This window comes from Pteropus medius, unplaced genomic scaffold (genome assembly GCF_902729225.1).
Source record: "Pteropus medius unplaced genomic scaffold, Ma_sr-lr_union100, whole genome shotgun sequence".
Taxonomy (NCBI): domain Eukaryota; kingdom Metazoa; phylum Chordata; class Mammalia; order Chiroptera; family Pteropodidae; genus Pteropus; species Pteropus medius.
Window position 1 is genome coordinate 8,602,629 of NW_024344253.1, and position 22,372 is coordinate 8,625,000.

At 33.4% G+C, this 22,372-nt stretch overlaps 1 protein-coding gene across 2 annotated transcripts in view; it reads right to left on the bottom strand.

Annotated features, from left to right (window-relative positions):
- Positions 1–22,372, bottom strand: part of ADGRG6 (adhesion G protein-coupled receptor G6) — a 128,478-nt gene that overhangs the window by 100,844 nt on the left and 5,262 nt on the right. For both annotated transcript variants that reach the window (XM_039869747.1, XM_039869748.1), the window contains exon 2: positions 20,573–20,673. In XM_039869747.1, the coding sequence (XP_039725681.1) occupies positions 20,573–20,672 (100 nt within the window). In that variant the 5' untranslated portion in view covers position 20,673. The remainder of the gene's footprint in view (positions 1–20,572; positions 20,674–22,372) is intronic.

Below are 22,372 nucleotides of genomic sequence, written 5' to 3' on the forward strand. Positions count from 1 at the left end.
CAAACAGATGCTGGCTATGGGCTGCAGTGAAGAGTGAAGTTCAAGAGCAGCACTCAAGTATCTAACCTTTACCCAGCAGCCCTTCTCCTGCCATCTTCTTTTCTACCCTATTCTTATTATAAGTGGCAGCTCCGTGGCAGAGGCATACCTATCCCAAACTTATGGGAAATAGAAATTGGAGCAAATTTGAATGTCTTATCTACCTAAGGATTTAAGCACCCATGTGTAGTGAAAAAGAAACCTTCAGTGTAAGAACACCTTTCCATCACTTACAGGTCCTTTTATTTATCCTTTGTGTGGATCACAACACGCTTTCTACAAATAATTATTATTCACTGAAGGAAGGAGGAAATGCTAGAAGTTGTAGATTAAATTCACTTTGTTAGAAGTTTCTTTTAGTAAGGATCATGAAAATCTCATGGATTAACAAAAGTAAATACTAACAGTTGCAGCAAATGGCTGATGCCCAGAAGCTGGATGCTTATGTAATTCTTTACTTCCCTTTCAAAAAGTAAAAATGTTAATGTTAGAGGGGAAAAAAACGAGTAACATTACCTTCAAATGATTTTTTTGGCATAAACATTCTTCTTATTCCTATTTTTAGTTCTTAATAAATTGTTTATTAAGATGAAACCACAAACAACTTTTAGAAAGAAAAAAAAAGATATGCAAATAATTGTGCCACCCCTCGGAAATCTTCTAAATTATGCTAGTTTCCCCAAAAGTTCATTATTAAGATCCTTGGTTGAAACAAAATATTATTTTCCAAAATAACATTTATTAGTTGAATAATTTTTCACTATACAAATTATTGGACTGAATAATAATAACAATTATAGCTAACATTTCATTGATGCTTTCCAAGGAGTCAGGCTCTATAAATACATTATATGGATCCCCTTATTTAATTGTCACAACAATCCTAGGAAATAGGAACTATCGTGACTTCATTTTACAGAGCAGTAACTTCTCCCGAGGCCACGTAGCTTATAAACAGTAGTAACAGTGTTCCAACTTAAAGTTTGTCTTCAGGAGCCCAAGTACTGAATGAACCATTACACTCTCTAATATCAAACTGTCAATATAGGAGATGCAGACATGAATAAAAGAAATATTATAAATGCTGGCTAGGCCCTTTAGATGTCTCAAGGGTAATAAATTAAACTTAATCTGAATTTCAACTGCAGTGAACAAGAGTTTAAAACAGTGATTCTTAAATCTTAGCTTGTATGGGAATCACGTAAAGGGCCTACTAATACGCAGACTACTGAACCCTGCCCCCAGAGTTTTTTAGTCAGTAAGCTGTGATGGGGCCCAAGAATTTGCAAATCTACTAAGTTCCCAGGCAATACTGTTGGTCCCAGGACCAGACCACACTTTGAGAACTGCTGATAGAACCATCACTCTGGTGATACAATTGAAATACAATAGAAGAAACGTTACTGAGTACTATTACTGAATAAAAATCAGGCATAAAATACATGCCCTGACACCTGGTTATCAAGACGAAGTCAATTTAATGGGAGAAGAATAAGCATGTGAGTGTGTGTGAACCTTCACAGCCTTTGCTTGCTTGATATTTGTGGGTCCTTAGGGGCTTTACCTCTAACATAATGGAAAAATGAAGATTAGGAGCCAAAAGAATTACGTTCTGCTTCTTATTCTACATAGCTGTGTTGAACTATTCTTAAATTCAGGCTCCTCTTCTGCAACACGGGAATAATAACTTTTTTTTTTTTTTTTTTTTTTGGAACACTGTAAGACTCTGATGACGTAATTGAATAAAAATATTTTATACACCAAGGAACAATACACATAATAAAGTAGCATTACTGTGATTCTGATTAAATTTGATTGCATCTCAAAATGTAGGGCTTTTGTTTTCTTTAAAGAAAATTAAATTTTCTACCAGTTTATGACTGTTGATCATTATAATGAGTCATGATTAGAGAATATTTTAACTCAATATTTTCCTAAAGAGCTAGAGGAGACAAAGGAAGAGAATTCACTGGAAAAAGAGGAAAAGAGTTTACCCTGTATAAGAAAAAATCCTTTAGAGGAGAAAGAACAAAAATAGAGGGAAAGGTGATGGGTAAGAAGTCCTTCCCATTTACCACCAGGCACAAGTCACAGAGTTCTGGTGTTTTGCAATTATCAAGAAAAGAGTAGTATGTATTTCCTACAAATATCTAATAGCTTATTTTTAAATTGAATTGAGTGACAGTGTTGAGCCTCAGAAGTTTATTCTATGTCTGTAGCAATAAAATCTGTTTCGTACTGGAACTTTCACACTGTGTTCAGAAACATTTCCTAACAATATAAAAGGTGGACTTCAACTGTTAAATTAGAATTAGGGGATTTTTTAGTTTATACAAAAAGTTGCTGTTATGGTACTTCCAGTTCCTCCTAGTCCTTAAAGACTTATTTTTAAAACAAACCCTAAATTCCTCTTTTTCTCGCCTATTATTTTTTTTAGGTAAAGCTGTAGTTCATTCGCCTCATCCTTTATTTTATGAGGCTTTAAAAATCAAAACATTAAAAAAAATAATATCCCATTGATGACCGCATTACATCTGAAAACAACTTAATTAATAAAGGATAAATACTCAAAGTATTAGAGCAAGATGGAACACTATTTTTTTATAATTAGACCAAGACGAGAAATTATACTTTCACAATACTGATGATTTGGTACTGAATCATTAAATAATGTACTAAGATTTTTCTGGATGCTATCAGTTTCCGAAAGAATAATCTATGTCAATTTATCTAAAAAGTGAAAAGGTTTTTAAATAAAAAGCAAATGTATGTGACTACAAATTCCATAAATCAATAAAAAGGGTTTACAGCCAAGTAACCACTGATGTCCCAACACACACAAACACACTCCCTTAAACTTCACGCAACTTGATTGTATGGCCTCCTCCTCAGATGCTTCTATGATCACTTCAGTCATGAGGTCTCTGTCTCCACCTAAGAACTGAGTTTTGATAACAGATGATCTCATTCTCATAGAATGAGTTTGTCCCTGCATCGTTAATTTAAAAGAACAGTGAACCGTCAAGGGGTACATGAGAACAAAACAACTCTGTTCTAGACAAGGAGTCAGCATTCAGCTTGACACTCATCTTGAACTACATTCAAGACCAAAAAGAAAAAGAGAAGTTGAGAGCAAAAAATTCTGATAACAATGCATATTATAAATAATTAGGCCTGTTGAGATATGCCAATTATTTTTCTAAACTTCTACTTAATTTTTAATTTCCATTTATTTTTGTATGGAGATCCAAAAATTCAGATTTTGTACCAATGTAGCAACTACGACAAATGGAAATTGCTTATTAACAAACAATAAGTTCTTGTTAGGAGGGAGTGCAGAGAAACTACAATTATAGTTCCGCGTTTATCTTGATGTATACTGCTTTAAATGAGCCAACATGACTGGTCCGGAAGCAACTCGTTTAAAATTAAATAGAATTACTTTGAATACAGATTTTGAAAAAACAATAGTATTATTCTTAACTCCTTCTCCTCTGTTAGTATTAGCTCCCAGTCAATACCACCCCACAGTCATCCATATGCATGCATATTTTGCAAACATGGCATAGTTAAAATGTAGTATTATGTTTTGTTACTATAAATCCTGTGTACTTCCATAATGTAATTATAGTCATTTTCAAGTAATTCATAAAATTATTTTGTATTAATGGGATTTTAGGTGGTTCTTTTTTTCTTTTTTCTTTTTTTTTCTAACTGTAGTATTAAATGAGCATCTTTGTGGGTGAAGGCTTTGTTTTTACTAAATTATTCTCTTTGGTAAATCTCCCAGTAATTAATCAGAATGTACAATATCATCTTCCTGGATGAACCCAGCAAGGGCTGGTTTTTAAAAAATCAAACATCTACATTTAATTTCAATATAGTAAATCCATCTATTGTAAAAGAGAGAAATTCTTTTCTAAAATCTACAAACAGTCATTCAAATGAGAAGCACATAGGATATTCTGATAAATGCTTAAATCACTGATTATATCATGTCTCTAAATAGCTCATAATAATGATATTTTAATTTGATTTAAAAGAATATGGCATAGATACAATGAATTTTGAAATATTTGGCCTAAAAAAGTCAAAAATATCAAGTCCAAAATGCACTAATTCCTTATATTGCAAAAGCCATGTTCCTAGTTGGTTGTTTGGAGTTCAGAATTCTTTTTCCCATGAAAATAACATTATAAAATTCAGTTTAAATCCCAAGCCAACTCATAGCATAGTTAAAACAAAATTAACAGCAGCCCAGAATCCCAAATCAATTTAATACCCTAGAGCCTCAGCCCAAGACTCTGCTAAACTCTGACCTCAGGGGAGAAGTACAGACTAAGGTGGTGGAGCTGGTGGAAGCAGTAGCACTCTCCTCCTCACCTATGGAAAAGGGGAGGCAGGCGGGTCACAGTGGAATATGTGCTGGGAGCATAAACCTACCAGGGATAGTTCGGTCAAGAAAAGACAGGAAGAGATAAACTGCATGATACTGGCCTTTTAAATGTGCTGTTTTGTTAAGTCCAGGGTTCTTCTGTTCCCAACTTTTTGGGAAGTTTTTCTTATGTACTATGTAATTTTGTGTATACATCAACAGAATCAAAAGGAAGTCAATGCAGAATGAGCCACCAGTGTTTGCAGTACTCTGAATAATTCAAGTTACTCTGCTCTGGTATGATAACTAAAAAAGCATGGTTGTGTCTTCTCTGCTTTTTCACACCATAGCTTCTATGTCTTTCATATCAAACTTGTAGATTGAGTGAGTTTCCCTAATCTCAAATGCCTCCCTTTAAATAATGAGCTTTAATTCACTTGTATTTCATTGCCTACACTCTCTCAGGTTTGTGCAGAATACAAAATTAAAGAAAACACGGTCCCTATCTTTTAGGCACTCTTAATAAGGAAAAAATATATATAAACATTAATAACCATAAAGCACAATGAGGCAACAAAACATCAAATTAAGTACAAATTGTTATAGAATTCTAAAGGAGAAATGGAGAAAGGCTGCAGAATTAGAAAACACTTTCCTGCTCCATTTCTACCTTTAGAATGCTATCTAACAGGCGGTTAGGTTACATGAGAATATACATCCATGAAAATTAAGGAAAAAAAACTACTCATCTTACTAGCCTCATTTTAAATGCTCCCTACATGAAGAGGCATTTAACATAGGTCTTAAGATAAGAAAGCACATTATTAGGTAGCAAAGGAGCAAAAAGATTTAGTTAGAGGAAATGGTATAAAGAAAGACTTGGAGACAGGTAAACATATCGAATTTGAGAGAAAAATATGTTTCCTAATTTGTTAGATTTCTTAGATTATGAATAAGAAAACTCAGAAATAGCTTAGGAAATACTGATAGAGAATACACGGTGAAGAACCTTGAATGTGAATCCGTAAAGGCAACTGAAAACTCTTCAAGGTTCCTGAGCAAATTACACTTTAAGAAATGTTTATATGAAAGTGGTTTATTACTAGATTTCAGAGGAAGCCAGGAGACAGCAGCATCAAGTTTCCTTATTATTACAAAACTTGAGACAAGGCAGTAAGAGTCTGCATTAGAATAAAGTGCATTGATGATTTAAAAAAAAACAATAGAGATGTAAAAGATGTTTCAAGATTTAGCAATGGATTAGATCTCAGAAAGTGTTGCTAAGGAGTCAAAGACAGCATTGAAATTCTGATTCTGGAGGGCAGAAAATAATATTAGTGATACACTGAAACCGGAAACCAGAGCTTAGATTGAAGAAGAGCTTAGATTGCTGCACTGAGGTCCATGAGAAGCTCTCCTAACCAACCTCCACTTAATTGATTCCCCAGGTTAACCCATTCTCATGACTTTTTCTGTAAAATATACCAAATGATACTCACAGCAAGCCAAATATTCAAAGCTAACAGTCCTGTGAACACTACTCCCACGAGTTGAGTTGTGCTTATTAGATTGTTCCTAGACCATGTTTTCCTAGTTGTACTTCATGTTCTATTACAAAATTTATTACATTTTATATGAACCAATAAAAAACATGAATGTAAAAGGATATATGAGTCTATGAAAACTTAGCTGAATGATTAGGAAAGTTTTTATAAAGGTAAATAAAAACAGCTGTTCAGTTAGATTATGCACAAAATGACCTTTAATGACTGGTGGTAAAACTCTTAAAAATAAGGATTCTATGTTCAGATCACTTCATAAGTAATCTCCCTGCACTATAAAAAAATCAAAACTAAAAATCACTGATGACACATTCTAGGCATGATTTATGCATGGGACAACACCAAGCTCCAATTAGCAGATCTTTCCTCAAAGAAAAGGACTTAGCTCTGTATCAAAAGATTGGCAAATAAATGTAAGCTTACACGAAGTTCAAAAAATAATGGTAGGTACTCCTGGCTCCAGCCTTGATGAAGTAACAAGCATTGTATTATTCCTCTTTCAACATAAACAGAAATATAAGTAGGCAAAATATATGAAGCAACTGTTTTCAGACATTGGAAAACTGACATAACAAAGCTCCAATCCTTGAGAGTAAAGAAACACATGAGGTGAGCTCCATATTTCTGTACCACAGCACTTTCTAAGCCACTGCACAGTTAACTAGAACCCACATAGAAAATACTGGCTTCCCAGGATAGAAGATCCATAAAATTTCCCCTACTCTATTATCATATACGCTTGGTTTCAAGGTATCATTAGTATCTTTATAATATATATAGATTTTTAAGAAAACAAAATTGTCCTATTCAATGACTACAGCCAAGGATATTATAACTATTAGCACATGTCCTGCATAGCAAAACATTTGCTAAATTGGCTTAATTTTAAACTTGTAGGAAACTGAGAAATGAGATTAGATTTTAAGATGTAAAGTTGAACTTCATCTTTTCATAGTATGTATTGAAGTTTGAAATTATACTACTTTTTACTGAATTTACTGAATTATACAGAGTGCCTCCTCAAATTATCCATCCAATAAGGATACCTTCTCGCTTTCACGAGATGACTTTGTATATCTGTGCATCATCTGGGATCTTAATATTAACAGCTGATGACTATGGCTGCCATTACTCTGCTTCCATCAATGGCCACATTTTCATCACACCCTTCTTAGGCAAATAGCCACCTTTATCCAGGGACACAGTCATAGCAGGTGCTTCTCCAGAAATGAGATTGTCTTGACTGATGCTTTCAACTCACTATTTACCCACGTAAACCTCTCAAGTCTGTGACCAGGGCAGAACAAATAACCTCTCAGAAACCACTCACCAGGTGCTGAGTCTACTCTAAGTTGGAATTTTCAAGTGTTTGACTAAAATTTACTTTCTGGTTCGTGCTTTATATTTGCTGAGTTGCCAAATTTCCAAAAAGCTTTGTGGGAGTTTTCACAAATATCAAGTGTTTGTGCAAAAAGTACAAATCACTTTATAGTAAATGATAAACAGCTGTTACAATAAAAAACAAATGAACAGAAAGAAAGATGACGACAACGAATGGAGTGAGTTTTCCTGGGCTACTCTTTTTTATCTTTCATTTTTATTGATGGTATCAAGCCAAAAATATCAATAAGTCCCCAGTAAGGGCTTAATCAAAAAAGCAAAATCCAAGATATGTAAGAAAAATATGACTGAAAGGAAAAAATGATACAATAATCATTGCATTCATTTTTATTAAACAAAGGAGAAAAGCTCTCAAGAAAAAGAGCTGCCAGGCAAAGGTTTAATAACTTGAACTTTTAAATACATATAGAGGTTAAACTTGAGCTCACACTTGAGCTAGGTGAAATTTATATCATTTGCAGATATCTCTTCTCCCACACACACAAAAAATATTCTTAACTACTGAAAATATCTGAATAAGCATAATGACTCCATATATAGTAAAACTGAATATTTCTTTCCTGCTGGCCAAAACAAAATCAGAAAACACAACAAAGAAATTCTGCTTTTAAAAAGGTATTATTTAATTCTTAATATAGCAAGTAAAATCCTGATAGTTCTGGAGGCATTAGAATTCTATTTATTGTGCCCTAGAATTATTAACAGTATTATTTCCAATTATCTGAGGTTTTTTTTTTTTTAAGTATAATTAACATACAATAAAATGCAGAGATTTTAAGTGTACTGCTCAAGGAGTTTTCATAGATATACACCCCTATATAACTACATCTCAACCAAAACATGGAATGCTTCCATCAACCCAGTGTATCTAACTGTGTTTCCCATTTAGTTGCTACCTGATTCTGATCATTACAGCTTAGTTTTGCCCATTTGAGAATTTCATATATGTTAAATCATAGAGTATGCCCTCTATGTCTCTCCCTTGTGCAACATCTTTTAGAGATCCCCATTCGTGTTGTTGCATGTATCAGTAGTCTTGTTTTTGACAGAGTAGTATTCTCTTTTATGAATATATCAAAATCTGTTTGTCCATTTACATGACATGTTGATGCACGTTAGGATTTTTTCCAGTTTGGGGCTATTATGAATATTGACATTATGAAATTCTTATAGAAATCCTTTTGTGGACAATTTCTTTTCATTTATTTTGAATAAATAGCTAATATAGTTATTAAATCATAGTGTCAATGAATATATAGTATATGTGTGTATATATATATATAAAATATATATATATATATATATATATATATATATATATATAAAATATATATACATGTCATTTTAACAAACTACTGAACTGTTTTCCAAAGTGGTTGTACAACATGTGAAAGTTCCAACTGTTTACCGTCTTCACCAACACTAGTATTTTTGAGTCTTTTTAATTCTAGCCAACCTATGGAGATGAAGTGGTTATTTTCAGTTTTCAGGGTGAGATCACCACTACTGAAACTGCTTTTCTTATGCAAAAATCTTGACCACTAGGATTAAGATTAGGGAATTTTATATACATATGTAACCAATCAGCATTGTATGTATAAAATCAAAGATTATTATAATCATATCCTTATATAAAAGTATAAAAGTAATGAGTATGCACTGATTTTATATTATTATGAAATCAATGCATACTTATCATTGGAAACAAAGATACACTGAAAAGGGGGCTGCCTGGATCTTAAGAACACACAGATTACTATCTTGCTGTATTTCTTTTTTTTTTTAACTCAAACCATTGTTTAAAAAACCATACTACTCATAGTTTGATGTCCTGCTCTTTATCCCACTTCACTAAACATAGGGATATGTATACAATTTCATCATGAAAATATACCATAATTTATCATATCTCCTATCGCTGGATGTTTAGGTTGTCTTTAATATTTAATTACTGTAACTGTTTCTGCAATGAAAATCCTTTGTGTTTTTATCCACAGGTTTCTACTAGTCAGAGTTTTAAAAAGCTTGATAGATATTATAAAATTATTATCTTTCAAAAACTATTACTCTAATATACTTTAATATACTTTAAATTTATAGAAAGAGAATATAAAATAAATCTAATCCACAGGATCCTTTCTCAATTTACTGAAGAAGTTTGAATAGAGTTGTGTCATATTCATCTATTGAATAAATAAAAAATAAAATGAAGTGACGTTTTTGATCAAATGATATCTGGGCTATGCAGCCAGAAAAACAGAAATTAACCCTCCAGTGCAACCACTTCCAACCACCCTCTGCCTGATTTTGCCAGAAACAGAATCTAAACGATCAGGCAAACAGTTTTCACCATGTGTATTAACTGTCTCTTCCTACCTGGAGCCCACAAAGACCAAAGCCCCAGTACCATTGAGAAAGGATTTCTGACTGTAAAAGAATATCTTTGTGAAATTTTCTTTCAGAGTCAGCATTTAACTCATGTTACTGATGGATCAAGTTACTCTGATTCAAGTTAGCAGCGACACTGATATCGAATCAACTTTTTCACTCTTATCATTAGTTTAGATGCATCGAAAAATTCCTTAATGCCCTGATATGTGCCGTTCGAGTTTAAATAAAATCCAACATAGGTTTAAATTATTTTAAATGTTTTTCAAAAGCACATTTTTATTTCAAATGATACAGTATTCACTTGCATTTTTAACCTGAAATAGCCTATAATATAGTTTCTGATTGTATTACTGACTAGAATTACTAAAATTTTAAATACTCAGAAGTAACTACATTCTTACTTTTGAAAAAATAAAAAGTTCTTCTTTAAAAATAGGGAAAACAAAATTACACATGTTCAATTTCATTATTAAATCTCAAATCTAATTTTCTGCTTCCATATGAACAAAATCTATTTAGTTTGTATATTCTGTCTTAAGAGCTAAAAGACTTCCATTTTAACAAAGCCGAATGAACTGCGTGTTCTGTCCAAAACAATAAGTTATGACTTACAGCACTAAATTTGTATATCTTATACATCTCTGCTGCCCACAAATGGAAGTTTTAAATGTAAATTTGCCCCGAATCCCCAAATCAAGGTTGTTTTCAAATATAACGAAGATAAAGGCTGCTATAAAGTAAAGCTAAGCACACACAGTGGACAGACAATAGAAAGATAAGTCTTTCTGTTGCTTCAAACAACCACTTTGAAATAAATATCCTAGTAACTTTTTTATAGAAAATTTTCAGATACAGGAATATTGAAAAAAATTCAAAGGGAAAGAAATAGAAATGGGGAACAGATTTCACTAGGCAAATCAGGATGGAAATCTGATTTAAATGAGAAATTAAAAAAAACAAAGAAGTGATATAAGCTGCCAGGAAGTTAGAGGCACCTAAAAGAACAATTTGAAGAATATGAAAACCTTGATGAAAAAAGGTATAGTCTAAAAGTTAGATGTAAACAGACTGAATTTTACATCATTAGTCATCTCATTTTGTGACATGATTTTATCCTAAAACACACTTTCTATAAAGGAAGTGTTTTCTTGTCTCCTTAATAACAAATATTATTGCAGCAAATATGTTCTACCTATTTTTTAAGAAAAATTTTTAATAAAAGCTTTTCGAGTTTAGACTACTCAGATCTTTAGAAAGCCATAACATAATTGTTTTTACACACACACACACACACACACACACACACACGAAGTTAATACATCCCCAAAATAGAATAACCTATTTTTTAAGGGTGGAGAAGTAATAAATCTAAATGTAGAATATTCTTTCAAGACATTTGAAAATGAAGGGAATGAAAAAGATAGCCTAGAAGAACAAAAGCATTGAGGGGAGTTGGAAGATTTTTGTTTGTTCTGAAAAGAAATTTTTGTTTGTTTTGAATATGTTTGCAGGTTGAGCTGGGGAAGGTATAAGGCAAGATAAAAAAAAAAAAAATTATGATACAGGTGGTAATGGGGATAAGTGAAGGACAGATTTCCCAAAAGGAAATGGAGGAAACAACTGAAAAAATTTAGAAAATAATAACTTTTTTATATTGTCAACAAAAATAGTTATTTTTAAGTGTACATTTTAATAGTGATGAGATTAGTCTGGCACTTAAAAAAATATTTCCACAAGAAGCTCAGCCCTTGGAAAGAAAGAATAAATATATTATTCTGGTTATTTTACTCATTCAGAGTGACCACTTTCTTCTTTTGGCACCAATAATTATTGTAAGGTTTTATGAAATTCCCTCTCTCAAATAGCTGGTCTTTCACAAAGATAAAAGAGTTGATCCACTAGTTTTTAAAACTCAACATAGTACGTATGCTAAGTATTAATTTCTTCTCTTGAATAATTAAATATCTGTAGCTAAATCCTAATTTTGCTTAACAAAAATATATCCATTCTTTCAATTTTTATGCTCATTCAATATTTAGTTGAGACCCTACTACTTGGCTGGCACTTGATAGAGCATTACAAAGCTAGGGAGCCATGAAATCAAATAGATTCAGGGCTATGGACTCTATCTGTGGGCAACAAGAATCTTCAAGGGAACTTAATCGGGGAGTGGCATGTTTCCAGCTGTGGCTTAACAGAAACACTGGATGCAAACAGATGACTAAGGAGTGTGTAATATACAAGGTGGAGATCACAACCTCTGGGGGCAGCAGTTATAAAGATAAATAATTCATTTCCAATCTAGATTCAGCAAACTTTGGTCACAACTACATATGTGTCTAAGCAAGAAAGAGAAGGCCTCAAGGGTACTTCAAGTTCTATTAATATCCCTAACTTTTCAATATGCATATTAATGCTGCTCGCCAATGAGACAAGGAAGGCTGCCATTTCTGAGGCAAAATGGTATGATAGAGAAAAAGCAAAAACTATAGATTCGATAAACGAAACAAAATTTTGAGAATTCTGCCACTGAATTACGTAACTATAACCCTAAGGAAGTTCTTAATGCTGCTTTCACCACACATTTCTGACTGCACATACCTTACTGAATGATAGCTAGTGGAGACATGTCGATGTCGCCTTGTGGGCTGGAATTCCTCATGTGGCCTTGTCGGCATAGTCCCTCGGTCTGGCCTACTTACCTAAGTTCATTCCTTACTCTCTTCTAGTAACAAGAAGTACAGTAAGTCCTCACTTAATATCATCCATAGGTTTTGTGACTTTAAACGAAAGTGTATGACGAAATTCATTTTACCATAGGCTAATTGATATAAACAAGAATGAAAGGTTCTTTGGCATTACATCAACATTATAGCAAAATGATATTGAATGAAAGGACATTATTTGAAGACCTGTTGTACTTATCCTTCCACAAAATCATTTTCAATGAATTCACTCATTTGCTCTTGCCCCTTTTTCTGCTTAGATGGCCCTTCTCCATTTCCATACCCATTTTCCATCTTCTTGCTTTCTGTCTTCATCAGGGCTGATACTCAACGGGTACAAACCACTCCCGCAGCTGCATCAGTTTTCACGGCTAGCCACCCAATCTAACTGTAGGGAAAGCTCTCCAAACGGTTAATGAGGAAGCCATACCATTTTGTAATTTTTTTTTTCATCACTGCTGCTATAAGATGTGGTTTTAACATTACCTCCTCCATGAAAACTTTTCTGAGATCTCTTCTATTATCGCTTGATTACGTTAGAGTTTTGCAATTGTTTTAGATTACATATCACAGTGCTTCCTATTTGTCTCATGTCAGTCTCCCCATCAACCCTAAAATGCCTTCACATTAAGGACCATGATTTAGCTCTGCATAGCCACGACTTTGAAAAGAGCCCGATATATATGTGAAAATATCTGATACATGTACATACATACACAACACTCAAATATTATATTGACATAGCCCTAGCTTTCAAATGTGTCTAAGAGTAACAATACTAACTCTCCATTCTCTGTAACTCCTTTAAGTACTATAATGCTCTCACAAATGTTAAACTTACCTTAATAATTTGGGGGAGAGGAAAAAGGTTTTGATTAAGATCACCTAACTCTTAGATCTGCTAGACTCACCCTGCTAAGGGAAATTCAAAGTCAAAGGAGAGCAGCTTCGAAAGCAATTTGACTCATTTGCTAAACATGTACTGACAACCTCTTCTGTGTTGGCACAATCATAGCATCTTGTTTGTAAATAGACGCCACTTTAAATATAAGAAATGGTTACATAATATAATGTCATATGTCAATTATATCTCAATTAAAAAAAAAGAAACGGATACAAATATAGAGAACTTTCTTCGGAAATAGTTGCAAAGAGAGGCAGACTTCTCTAATATGTGTGTGTGTGTGAGACCTAAGCAAGTAAAATGACAAGAAGTAATGAGAGGTCTAATCAAACACCAGGGAAGGTATCAGGGCTTACTGAACCGGAAGGGAAAAGTCCTATGTCAAGATAGCAAAGGCTTGGAGAGAAGAACCACAAATCTTACTGTTTATTGAAATATTAGTACTGCATCAGTATTGTAACAGTATTTGTGGTCATGAACTTCCTACAAATTACAGATTTTCAAGTTACCTTCCATTCTAAAGAGAAATGTGATTAGCAGTATAAGTAAAAAGCTAACATTGGGCTCTGATGAGCCAGCCAGGAGACAGTCTGATTAAGGGAATTCAGTAAGAGGTGGAGGCCACATTCCACCATGTCTTAGTGCATATACTTAGAGCTTGTTCTCTCTGAAAAAAACCACCACCAAGGCAAAGTATATCTAAAAGTCTAGCTTTCCCCCTTATAGTATCACTACTGAAACCACTAAAATCTCTATGACCAGAAAACTCTCATCCTCTGCCTTCAAATTCTGTTTAATAATGCCAGTAATCCATCAAAACTTCCTTATATTCAATAAGGCCAATATCAATTGTACATAATGCCATATTTCTGTGCGTGTATTTAAGGTAAAAAAAAAATAAAGGAAGGAAGGAACTGTGGATGTGTTTAAAAGCAATGATTAATATTCCCACGCAGAGTATTTTCTTTTTTCGGAGCTGTATCTTATATTAACAATACTCTTCAAAGTTTTGACCAGGTAAAGAATCTTCTTAATAGATCCTTCTGTTTGGGGATTTGCAAAAATTATGAGCATTAGTACATTCTTGTAGCTGTGCCCAGACCAAAAATAATGATTAGTGTAATTTTAAAAATAAAGAGGAAAAAAAATTCTGAATTTTAACTGGGTTGACAAAATCCATTACCTGGGCTCTAGTGCAAACACGTTCCCTCTTTGTCTAAACTAGTAACACCAAGCTTGCAGCAGCATATATTAGGGGAGGCCTCTTTTTTTGACTCATAACAGTTTATTTATTGAAGAAAATTTTTTTAAAAAGCATATCATTTTTAAACCACAATTTTGGGATAAAGCTGGTTTAGGAATGACTACGAACCAAGATATTTTGACATGTCATGCATCGTAATTCAAACCATTTTCCCAAGAAAGGAGTTCATCTAAAAGTATTAATTGGCTGTAAACATTTTTAATCATTTTTAAAAATAAGATAATTAGTCTTAACCATAGAATTATGGTGATAACACAGTTTCTGTTGGACTCCTTCATTCTTTTAAAAATTTACTTTGTTTTGCTTCTGAAAATGGTTGAAAAGGTCAATCTAAACAGGTGACAGCTACCACCCATATGTTGGCAAATGACCTTATTTTTTCAGGTGTTTAATCATCTTCGTTCAGTGGAGGAGGAAGTATGTTTATAATATTGTAACTTCATGTTCATTGTGGGATTAATATATTTTCTCATCTAACCTCCCTCCCTTGCTGTTCTATCCTGTAAAATATATTTACTCATTAAATCTAGAATAAGTTTCTCTCTCTCTCTCTTTGGTTCTTTTTAACTTTGTTCTTTTCCACATTCTTTACTTACTGAATATTCTGATATTGCAGTCTTAATAAGAATGGAGCCAAAAAACACATGTTCTACTTGCTGAAAATTAAAAAAAAAAAAATCTTTAAGTTATTAATTTGAAAATTGCAGATTATTTCATTCCTGCCAAAGTCTAGAGTTCCCCAGGTTTATTGTGTGCATGAAAGTTGCCTACCCAACCTCTAATTCAGTACAAAATTTATCTGCTAAAATTGATAGGAAATGCACACAGAAGAAACTTTTGAGGTAAAACTTTGGAGTTAAAATAGACACAATATAGCATTCTGTATATAAAAACACAGACTATATAATACACACTTATTTTATGATTTAACTGTAGGCTAACGAAGGTTTCAAGATTTTATTAAAATTTTTCTTCAATATCGAGATTCCTTTTTTGTGTCCAGATTTCAGTGATGAGGAGGAATTTGAAGGACAGCTGGTTTTATTTTTTGGCAACCAATTACCAGGAAAGTCATTTGATATGGAAACATCAACTTAATCTTCCTAATTCTGCTCTTTGAGATAATTAGAATAAGTCTGTTTCTTCAACTATCTTAAGATCACTATCTATTCCTACTTACTTCACTACTTCAAAGTAAATATGCCATTTCTCTAATTGTTTATTAAATTTATCAGGATTTTTACTCTTAAGAAAAAAATTGTTACACAAAGGCAATAGTGTTGTGGCTGACACAAAGGACATGAGTCCACAGCTGCAGCCTACTCCACAGAGGCTTCACATAACACAGGGGAGACAGAGATGCTCTGAAACATTCCTCAGATTGCTCGAGACCCATCACCATGCCAACCCACCTGTCTGGATATGCTGTTACGAACTCTCCCTGTAGTATGACAACCATGCTGGCAACTAGTGTGATCTGACCAATGAAGAGTAGGACTCTGCTCACACCCTCTCTTCCCAACACCATCAGTGGGTATCAGTTTTATCTGTGGCCCCATCATACTGCTTAGGCACTTGAAATTGTCTCTGTGGTGACAAGTTAAGTCATCCCTATTCCATACCTATGTAATTGAGTTTATAGCTCCAGTGTCAGATTTCACATGTACCTACATCAAATTCAGATCATCCCAAATGTATATGAAGGAAATTATCAGGGAAGATGCCTCAAAGAAACTTTTGTAAACAACTTTCTAGGATTTGTTTACTCAATTACATTGGCTCATCTAATCTGAAGCACAGAATGGGAAAACAGCCCTTCAGCTGAAAGCTTCAGACAATAATTTGGAGCATGTTGACCCTGATTGAAAAAAAATTATCATTACATATTATAATCTTCTGTTAGTCAATCAGTATCCTGGCTCTTTTTTATACTTGATAAGAATAGTTTGCATAAAGGGAGCCTTGTTTTTGACCCTTCACATACATTTATTTAGTAATTTTAAGGACATATTAATACTAAAATGGCTAAAAAATAACCTGACAGATTGATAAAAGCACAATTTTTCCATGTATTTGAAAGCCTTTTGATCAAATATAAAGATATATATATATATAATGGTATGTTTAACACTTAAATACAGGTTGCAATATAATTGTTACTACAGAGTAACTGCTCATTCTATAATCACAAGAAAAATTAACACACAAACAAAAAGCAGCACAAGACTCCTTTTGCCCAATCATTTGCCTTCCAGAACTGTGCTGTGCTCTGGGCTAGAAAGTACACAATTCAAGCCAGATTGTACTTTCAGAAACATTTCCCTCTTAGTTGATGTATCATAGATATCAGAATAACACTGAGCTTTGAAATAATCTGCTGATATCATCGGTTTTCAGGAGAGAAGGGAGGCTCCTCCCCTCAGCGCTCATGACTAAGGCTATCTGTGTGGAAACAGGCTCCTGGTTGCTTAGGAATTCATTGGCTCTTGGTTCTTTGTTTCCTACTCTACTTGAAGCCATAACCTTCTGTCTACTTGAGATATCATCATTCATCTTCAGAGTCATGGAGTGTCATGTTACATAAAAAGAGGTTATTATTTGAAACACCTTTTAGACATTCTTATCAAGTGAAGAAAGAGCCAGAGTTAACAGTTAAGTGACTAACAGAAAAGTACAATATACATACTTTGGCCACTTTTTTAATGTGGCTTTTTTTTTTTAAACCAAAGAATTTTATCACGATTTTTTCCCCGAAGTACTGAAGTGATACATGCTCATTGTAACAAGGCAAATAATTCAGAGTTGCCTTTCTCTTTACTCCAACCCTGAGATAACCTTTCCTATGCCCCTGAGATTTTATGCTCCTGAGATAACCTATTTTGAAGTCTGGTGTGTATCATTCCATGTTTTATTAATATGTTTATACAGTCTTATTCAAATGTATACAAACAACACATCCCAGTTTTGTAAGACAAACTATTACAAATCTGGGATAATCTTATAATGTCCTGCAACTTGCTTTTTAATTTAACAACATCATGGACATCTTTCCAAGCCAATATACACGATTTGACCACATTGCTTTGAATGACTGCACAGTATGTCACATTGTTAATATAAAAAAAATTATGTAACCATTTGCTTGTTAGTGAACAATTAGTCTTTACCAACTGCTTGCTATTACAATATTATAGTTAACATAGTGGTACATATTTCTCTATGTTTTTATTTATTTATTTTTTAATTTCAAAGGATAGATGCCTACATGTGGGAATGATGTCAAAGAAAATACACATTCTTAATTTTGAAAAAATGTTACCCAGTTACTTTCCCAAAAGTCAGAACCATCAGTGTTAGGGTGTGCCCTTTCCTCACCTCCGTGATAATACTAGATGTTATCAACCTCTCTAAATACTGTCAAGCTAGTGGGTAGGAAACAATCAGCTTTTGTAATCTGCACTCCTGTGGGACCAGTTTAAATGACAAAAAACATAAACTCGGTATAATTTTTGCTTTGTAAATGCCCTGTGCATCTACAAATGTTAACTTAACCATCTACTAAGAGATTTAACGTTGCAATTCTGTTATATGAATTAAACTATGACTATTACCCAAATTAAAGAATGATTCTAATTTTTAATCATCTGAACTAAAAAGGCTGATCTGTCTAGAAAACAGTGAGAGTAGGAGAGAATAGCAGGATAGTCGGATGGACTGTAACGATTGAGAGTGAAGCAGATTTGGGTTTAAGAGGTAGAAATCAAGAATCTTGTTTGCACATGTGAAGTTTGATGCCTATTTTAAAGTACAGATGAGAATAAGCAATTCAAAAGGTGTCTCCAGGGTCAAGAAAGGGGCCAGGGCTGAGATATGGATTTAAGAGACATTGGCATCAAGATGCCATTTAAAGCGTTTAGACTCAATAAGATCACCAGGGGTCATCTGGAGCAGTGAAAAAAGTCAGAGTACACGGTACAGTTAGGCACTAAATGATCGTGAAAATATAGTGAGTGGTATTTCTTAAAGAGAGAACTTTAAAAATTATATATCTCTAAAGTTTTAATACATATTATTTTAAGGAACCCTATGTTGTTACTTACAAGGAAAAAACTATATTAAAATGCCAATAATAGCCCCTAAAGTATGTTTGTGAGTTCATATGTTCATGTGTGAAGTGGTGGCATTTTAAGTGAATCATGTTTACAGATATATAGATACAAAAACTTCTGGCTTTATTAGTAAACACAGTAGCCATGTCACAAAGCCTTGCCTGATGCACACGAAGTGTTGGGTAATGAAAGAAACTCTTAAGAAAGGTTTCCAGTATGAGACAATAACAAAAACGAACTTAAGTACTCTCATTCCTATGACCTTGAGAATGACTGTCTCCTTAAATTTTGTATCCTTTGTCCCTTCTCTTGCCTCACTTTAGTCCTAGCACAGATGACTCCTTCCAATCAGCCTAAAAACATGTCTTTCACTTCATTTATTCAAACGATTAAAATATGAAATGTGCGTATATCAACTAAAATGTTAACATCAAAAGTAAAAAGTCCCAATGTAAGGTCTGAAGGAGACTTGACCTAACAAAAATGAAAGTTAACAGACCTCAACTAGTTTTAATCTCATAATTTATCTCACTTCATGTAATTGGCTCTTGGAGGATCACTTTTGAAAGTTAAGAAATATTTCAATTACATCATAAAAATCTAATGTATGTGAACTTTTCAGATCTCTTTACAAGTTTGTTTCCACTTTCTGGAAATGAAAATAACAGAGTGACTTTATAATTAAATTGAAACAAACATAAAAAAATTCAGTAAAAGATCAGTTTTGTTTTGAAACCATTAAACAAGTGCCAGGGATTTTCCAAGTACGGAGCTGAAACAATTAAAATACTAGATGGCTTGGAAAAAAGTATTGATATATTAAATACAAGTTGAATTCCCTGACCCATAAATAAGCAATTTTAGCAGATACTCTATCTCTATGATTCAATAAGTGTATTATTTATAATAATATACAGACATGTTATAAATATGGAATGTATAACATCTTGGTTAAATCTCAAGTAATAAATACATAAGACTTTATGAGTAATGACTTTATTATAAAGGAAAATATAATAAACTGAATAAATGAAGCAGTAAAAATAATAAGTCAAATAAAATAGATTAAAGAGAAGTGCAGTCTGCTCAGTAATAAAATCAGATAATAAACATTTACTTTTAAACTCGTTCACATTCCTCAGGTTCTCATTGGCTTATTCATATAATTAGCTGTTTATAGAAATTTTAGCTTTCAACAACAGCTAAAAAGGATCTTGTTTCAAAGTTCAGAAAAAATGGTAATTAAGAAAATTAGATATTTAATTCCAAAAATACTGCAATTAAAATGAACTTTTTCATATCATTTTAAGTCAACTAAATAAAATTGGTGGTCTAAAAACTTAATTTCAAATTCCTGTCTCATACATTGCAATAAAATCAAGTTAAATAAAAATAGCAAAGTCTATACTTTACTTTCTATAAATAACTATATGAAAACTTGAAGAGAGAAAATTAAGTACTGTATATTTATTCAATAGTAGAAGAAAAAGCTAGTACATTTTTTAATGTCAGATATGTAGCTATCTCACCACTCAACATTGGCTAAATAAATAAATAAAGCTAAAAAATGCAGCAAAGATTAAAGAAATATACTTATTAGAAAATAAAACAATGATCAAAGTAACAATATTTTCACAAAAGTCAGAAAGCCATGAGAGGCCATGGACAGAAAAAGCCTATACGGGCAGAAACAGAAAAGAATGACAACAAATAAGGTTACTTAAACAAATAGCACACTTATGCTGAAGGCAATTTAATCATTATTAAATTCAGGGTTTGAAAAAGAAAAAGTCTTACTTACCTAAGTGAGGGACACAGACAGTATATAAAGCGTATAAGAACAAAAGAGAACTTGGCTTCCACTTCCAATGACAGCTCCACATTCGACCTGAGTGAAACATCCTGCAGTGGAAGAAAGCAACAATCAGGACACTTAGAATTCGATAAAGCATTAGGACAATAATAATAAATGTATAGGTTTCCAGCAGGAACCAGAAAATAGAAACCTTTTTCAGTCTTGCTTCCAAATAAAGATGATGAATTAATCACCTTCTCAGGCTAATTAGGCATTTTAAAAAATCCATTTATTTTACTTGCCACCTGGTGGCACCTTCCTTGTCAGCGTATATATAATAGGTTATCTCTGCATGAAGATGGGGAAATAGTCATATAGTTCAAGAAAAAAATAAAGCAATTTCAGCTTCAGCCTTCAGCATCACCAGTCACATAACCGCCTGGGTAGCAAGAGGATGATTATATCTACATCACCTAAAATCTCCCAGAAATTCAGACTTTAAGGCAATATTTTCATTTTATAGTATCTGCTGCTTCCAAATGGAGATAATGAAAATTAAATTGCTTAAGCTCTCTTTGCCTTAAAATGAAGCACTGAAGCAATTGATATCCAAAAATATTAAGTACTTTATACATCTATCAACATTTTTAAATGACTAATAAACACTAAGTATTACAAAAATTCATAAATGACATTAGACTCTCAAATAATGCTCTGTACGGCAGTCTCATCTTTAAACTCAAAATTATGACTTAATGATGATTTCAACAGGAATAGCCATATTATCTTGGCTCAGAACAGTGGCTTGATACTTTTTGTTGACTCGGCCCCATCAAAAGAGGCAAGCCAGTGAAGGAGGCAGCAAGTGTACAAGTCAGTCACCAAAAGGCACCCTAAATGGACCAGTGAGAAAGAGAGTCGTGAGGCAGGAAGACAAACAGCTGTAAGAAGTCTCCAGATCTCAAATACCCAAAGGGAGTTGGTTACACCGGTTACAAGTGGTAACTGAGAGTTGTTTTATTTCTAAAAAGAGAGGCAATTATAGGATACTTTAGGGTCATGGTACAGTTGACCCTTAAACAACCCAGAGGTCAGAGGCACTGATCCCTGTGCAGCAGAAAAACCATGCATAACTTAGGACTCCCAAAACACCTAACTTCATGACTCCTGAAAATGCCAAAATCCACAGATGCTCAAGTCCCTTATAGAAACTGGTGTAGGACAATGCAGTCCACCCTCTACATCTGTGCATTCCCAACCACAGACAGGAATACTGGTTTCCATGTGAGGTTGGCTGAATCCTCAGACAAAAAACCCAGGATACTAAGAGCCAACAGTATATTTATTGAAAAATATCTGCCTATAAGTGGAACCAAGCAGTTCAACAAGCTCTAGACTCAGACAAACCTAGGTTTGCTACTTATAAACTAAGCAACCCTTACAAAATTGCTTGACCACCTGTGCCTCCTATTCTTCACCTGTATATATTAGGAACAACAATGGAATCTTGTCCACAGAGTTGTTGGATGATTAAATCAGCCCATGTCTTCTGAGAACAATGCCTGACACTCAGTAAGCACTCAATAAATATTAGCTATTATTATTACCACCATCCCAGGCATTCTAATATAAGTGTGGTTATTCTGTCAACAGTGAAATCAAAAGAAAAGACTTAAACAAGAATGGACAATAGGATTAATGCCAACACCGACCAACTGACTCTGTGGCCTCTTCTGGGATCACCTGAGAACAGAAATAAAATCAATCATTCATTCGGCCATGAATATGGAATTTCAAGTAGTGTCT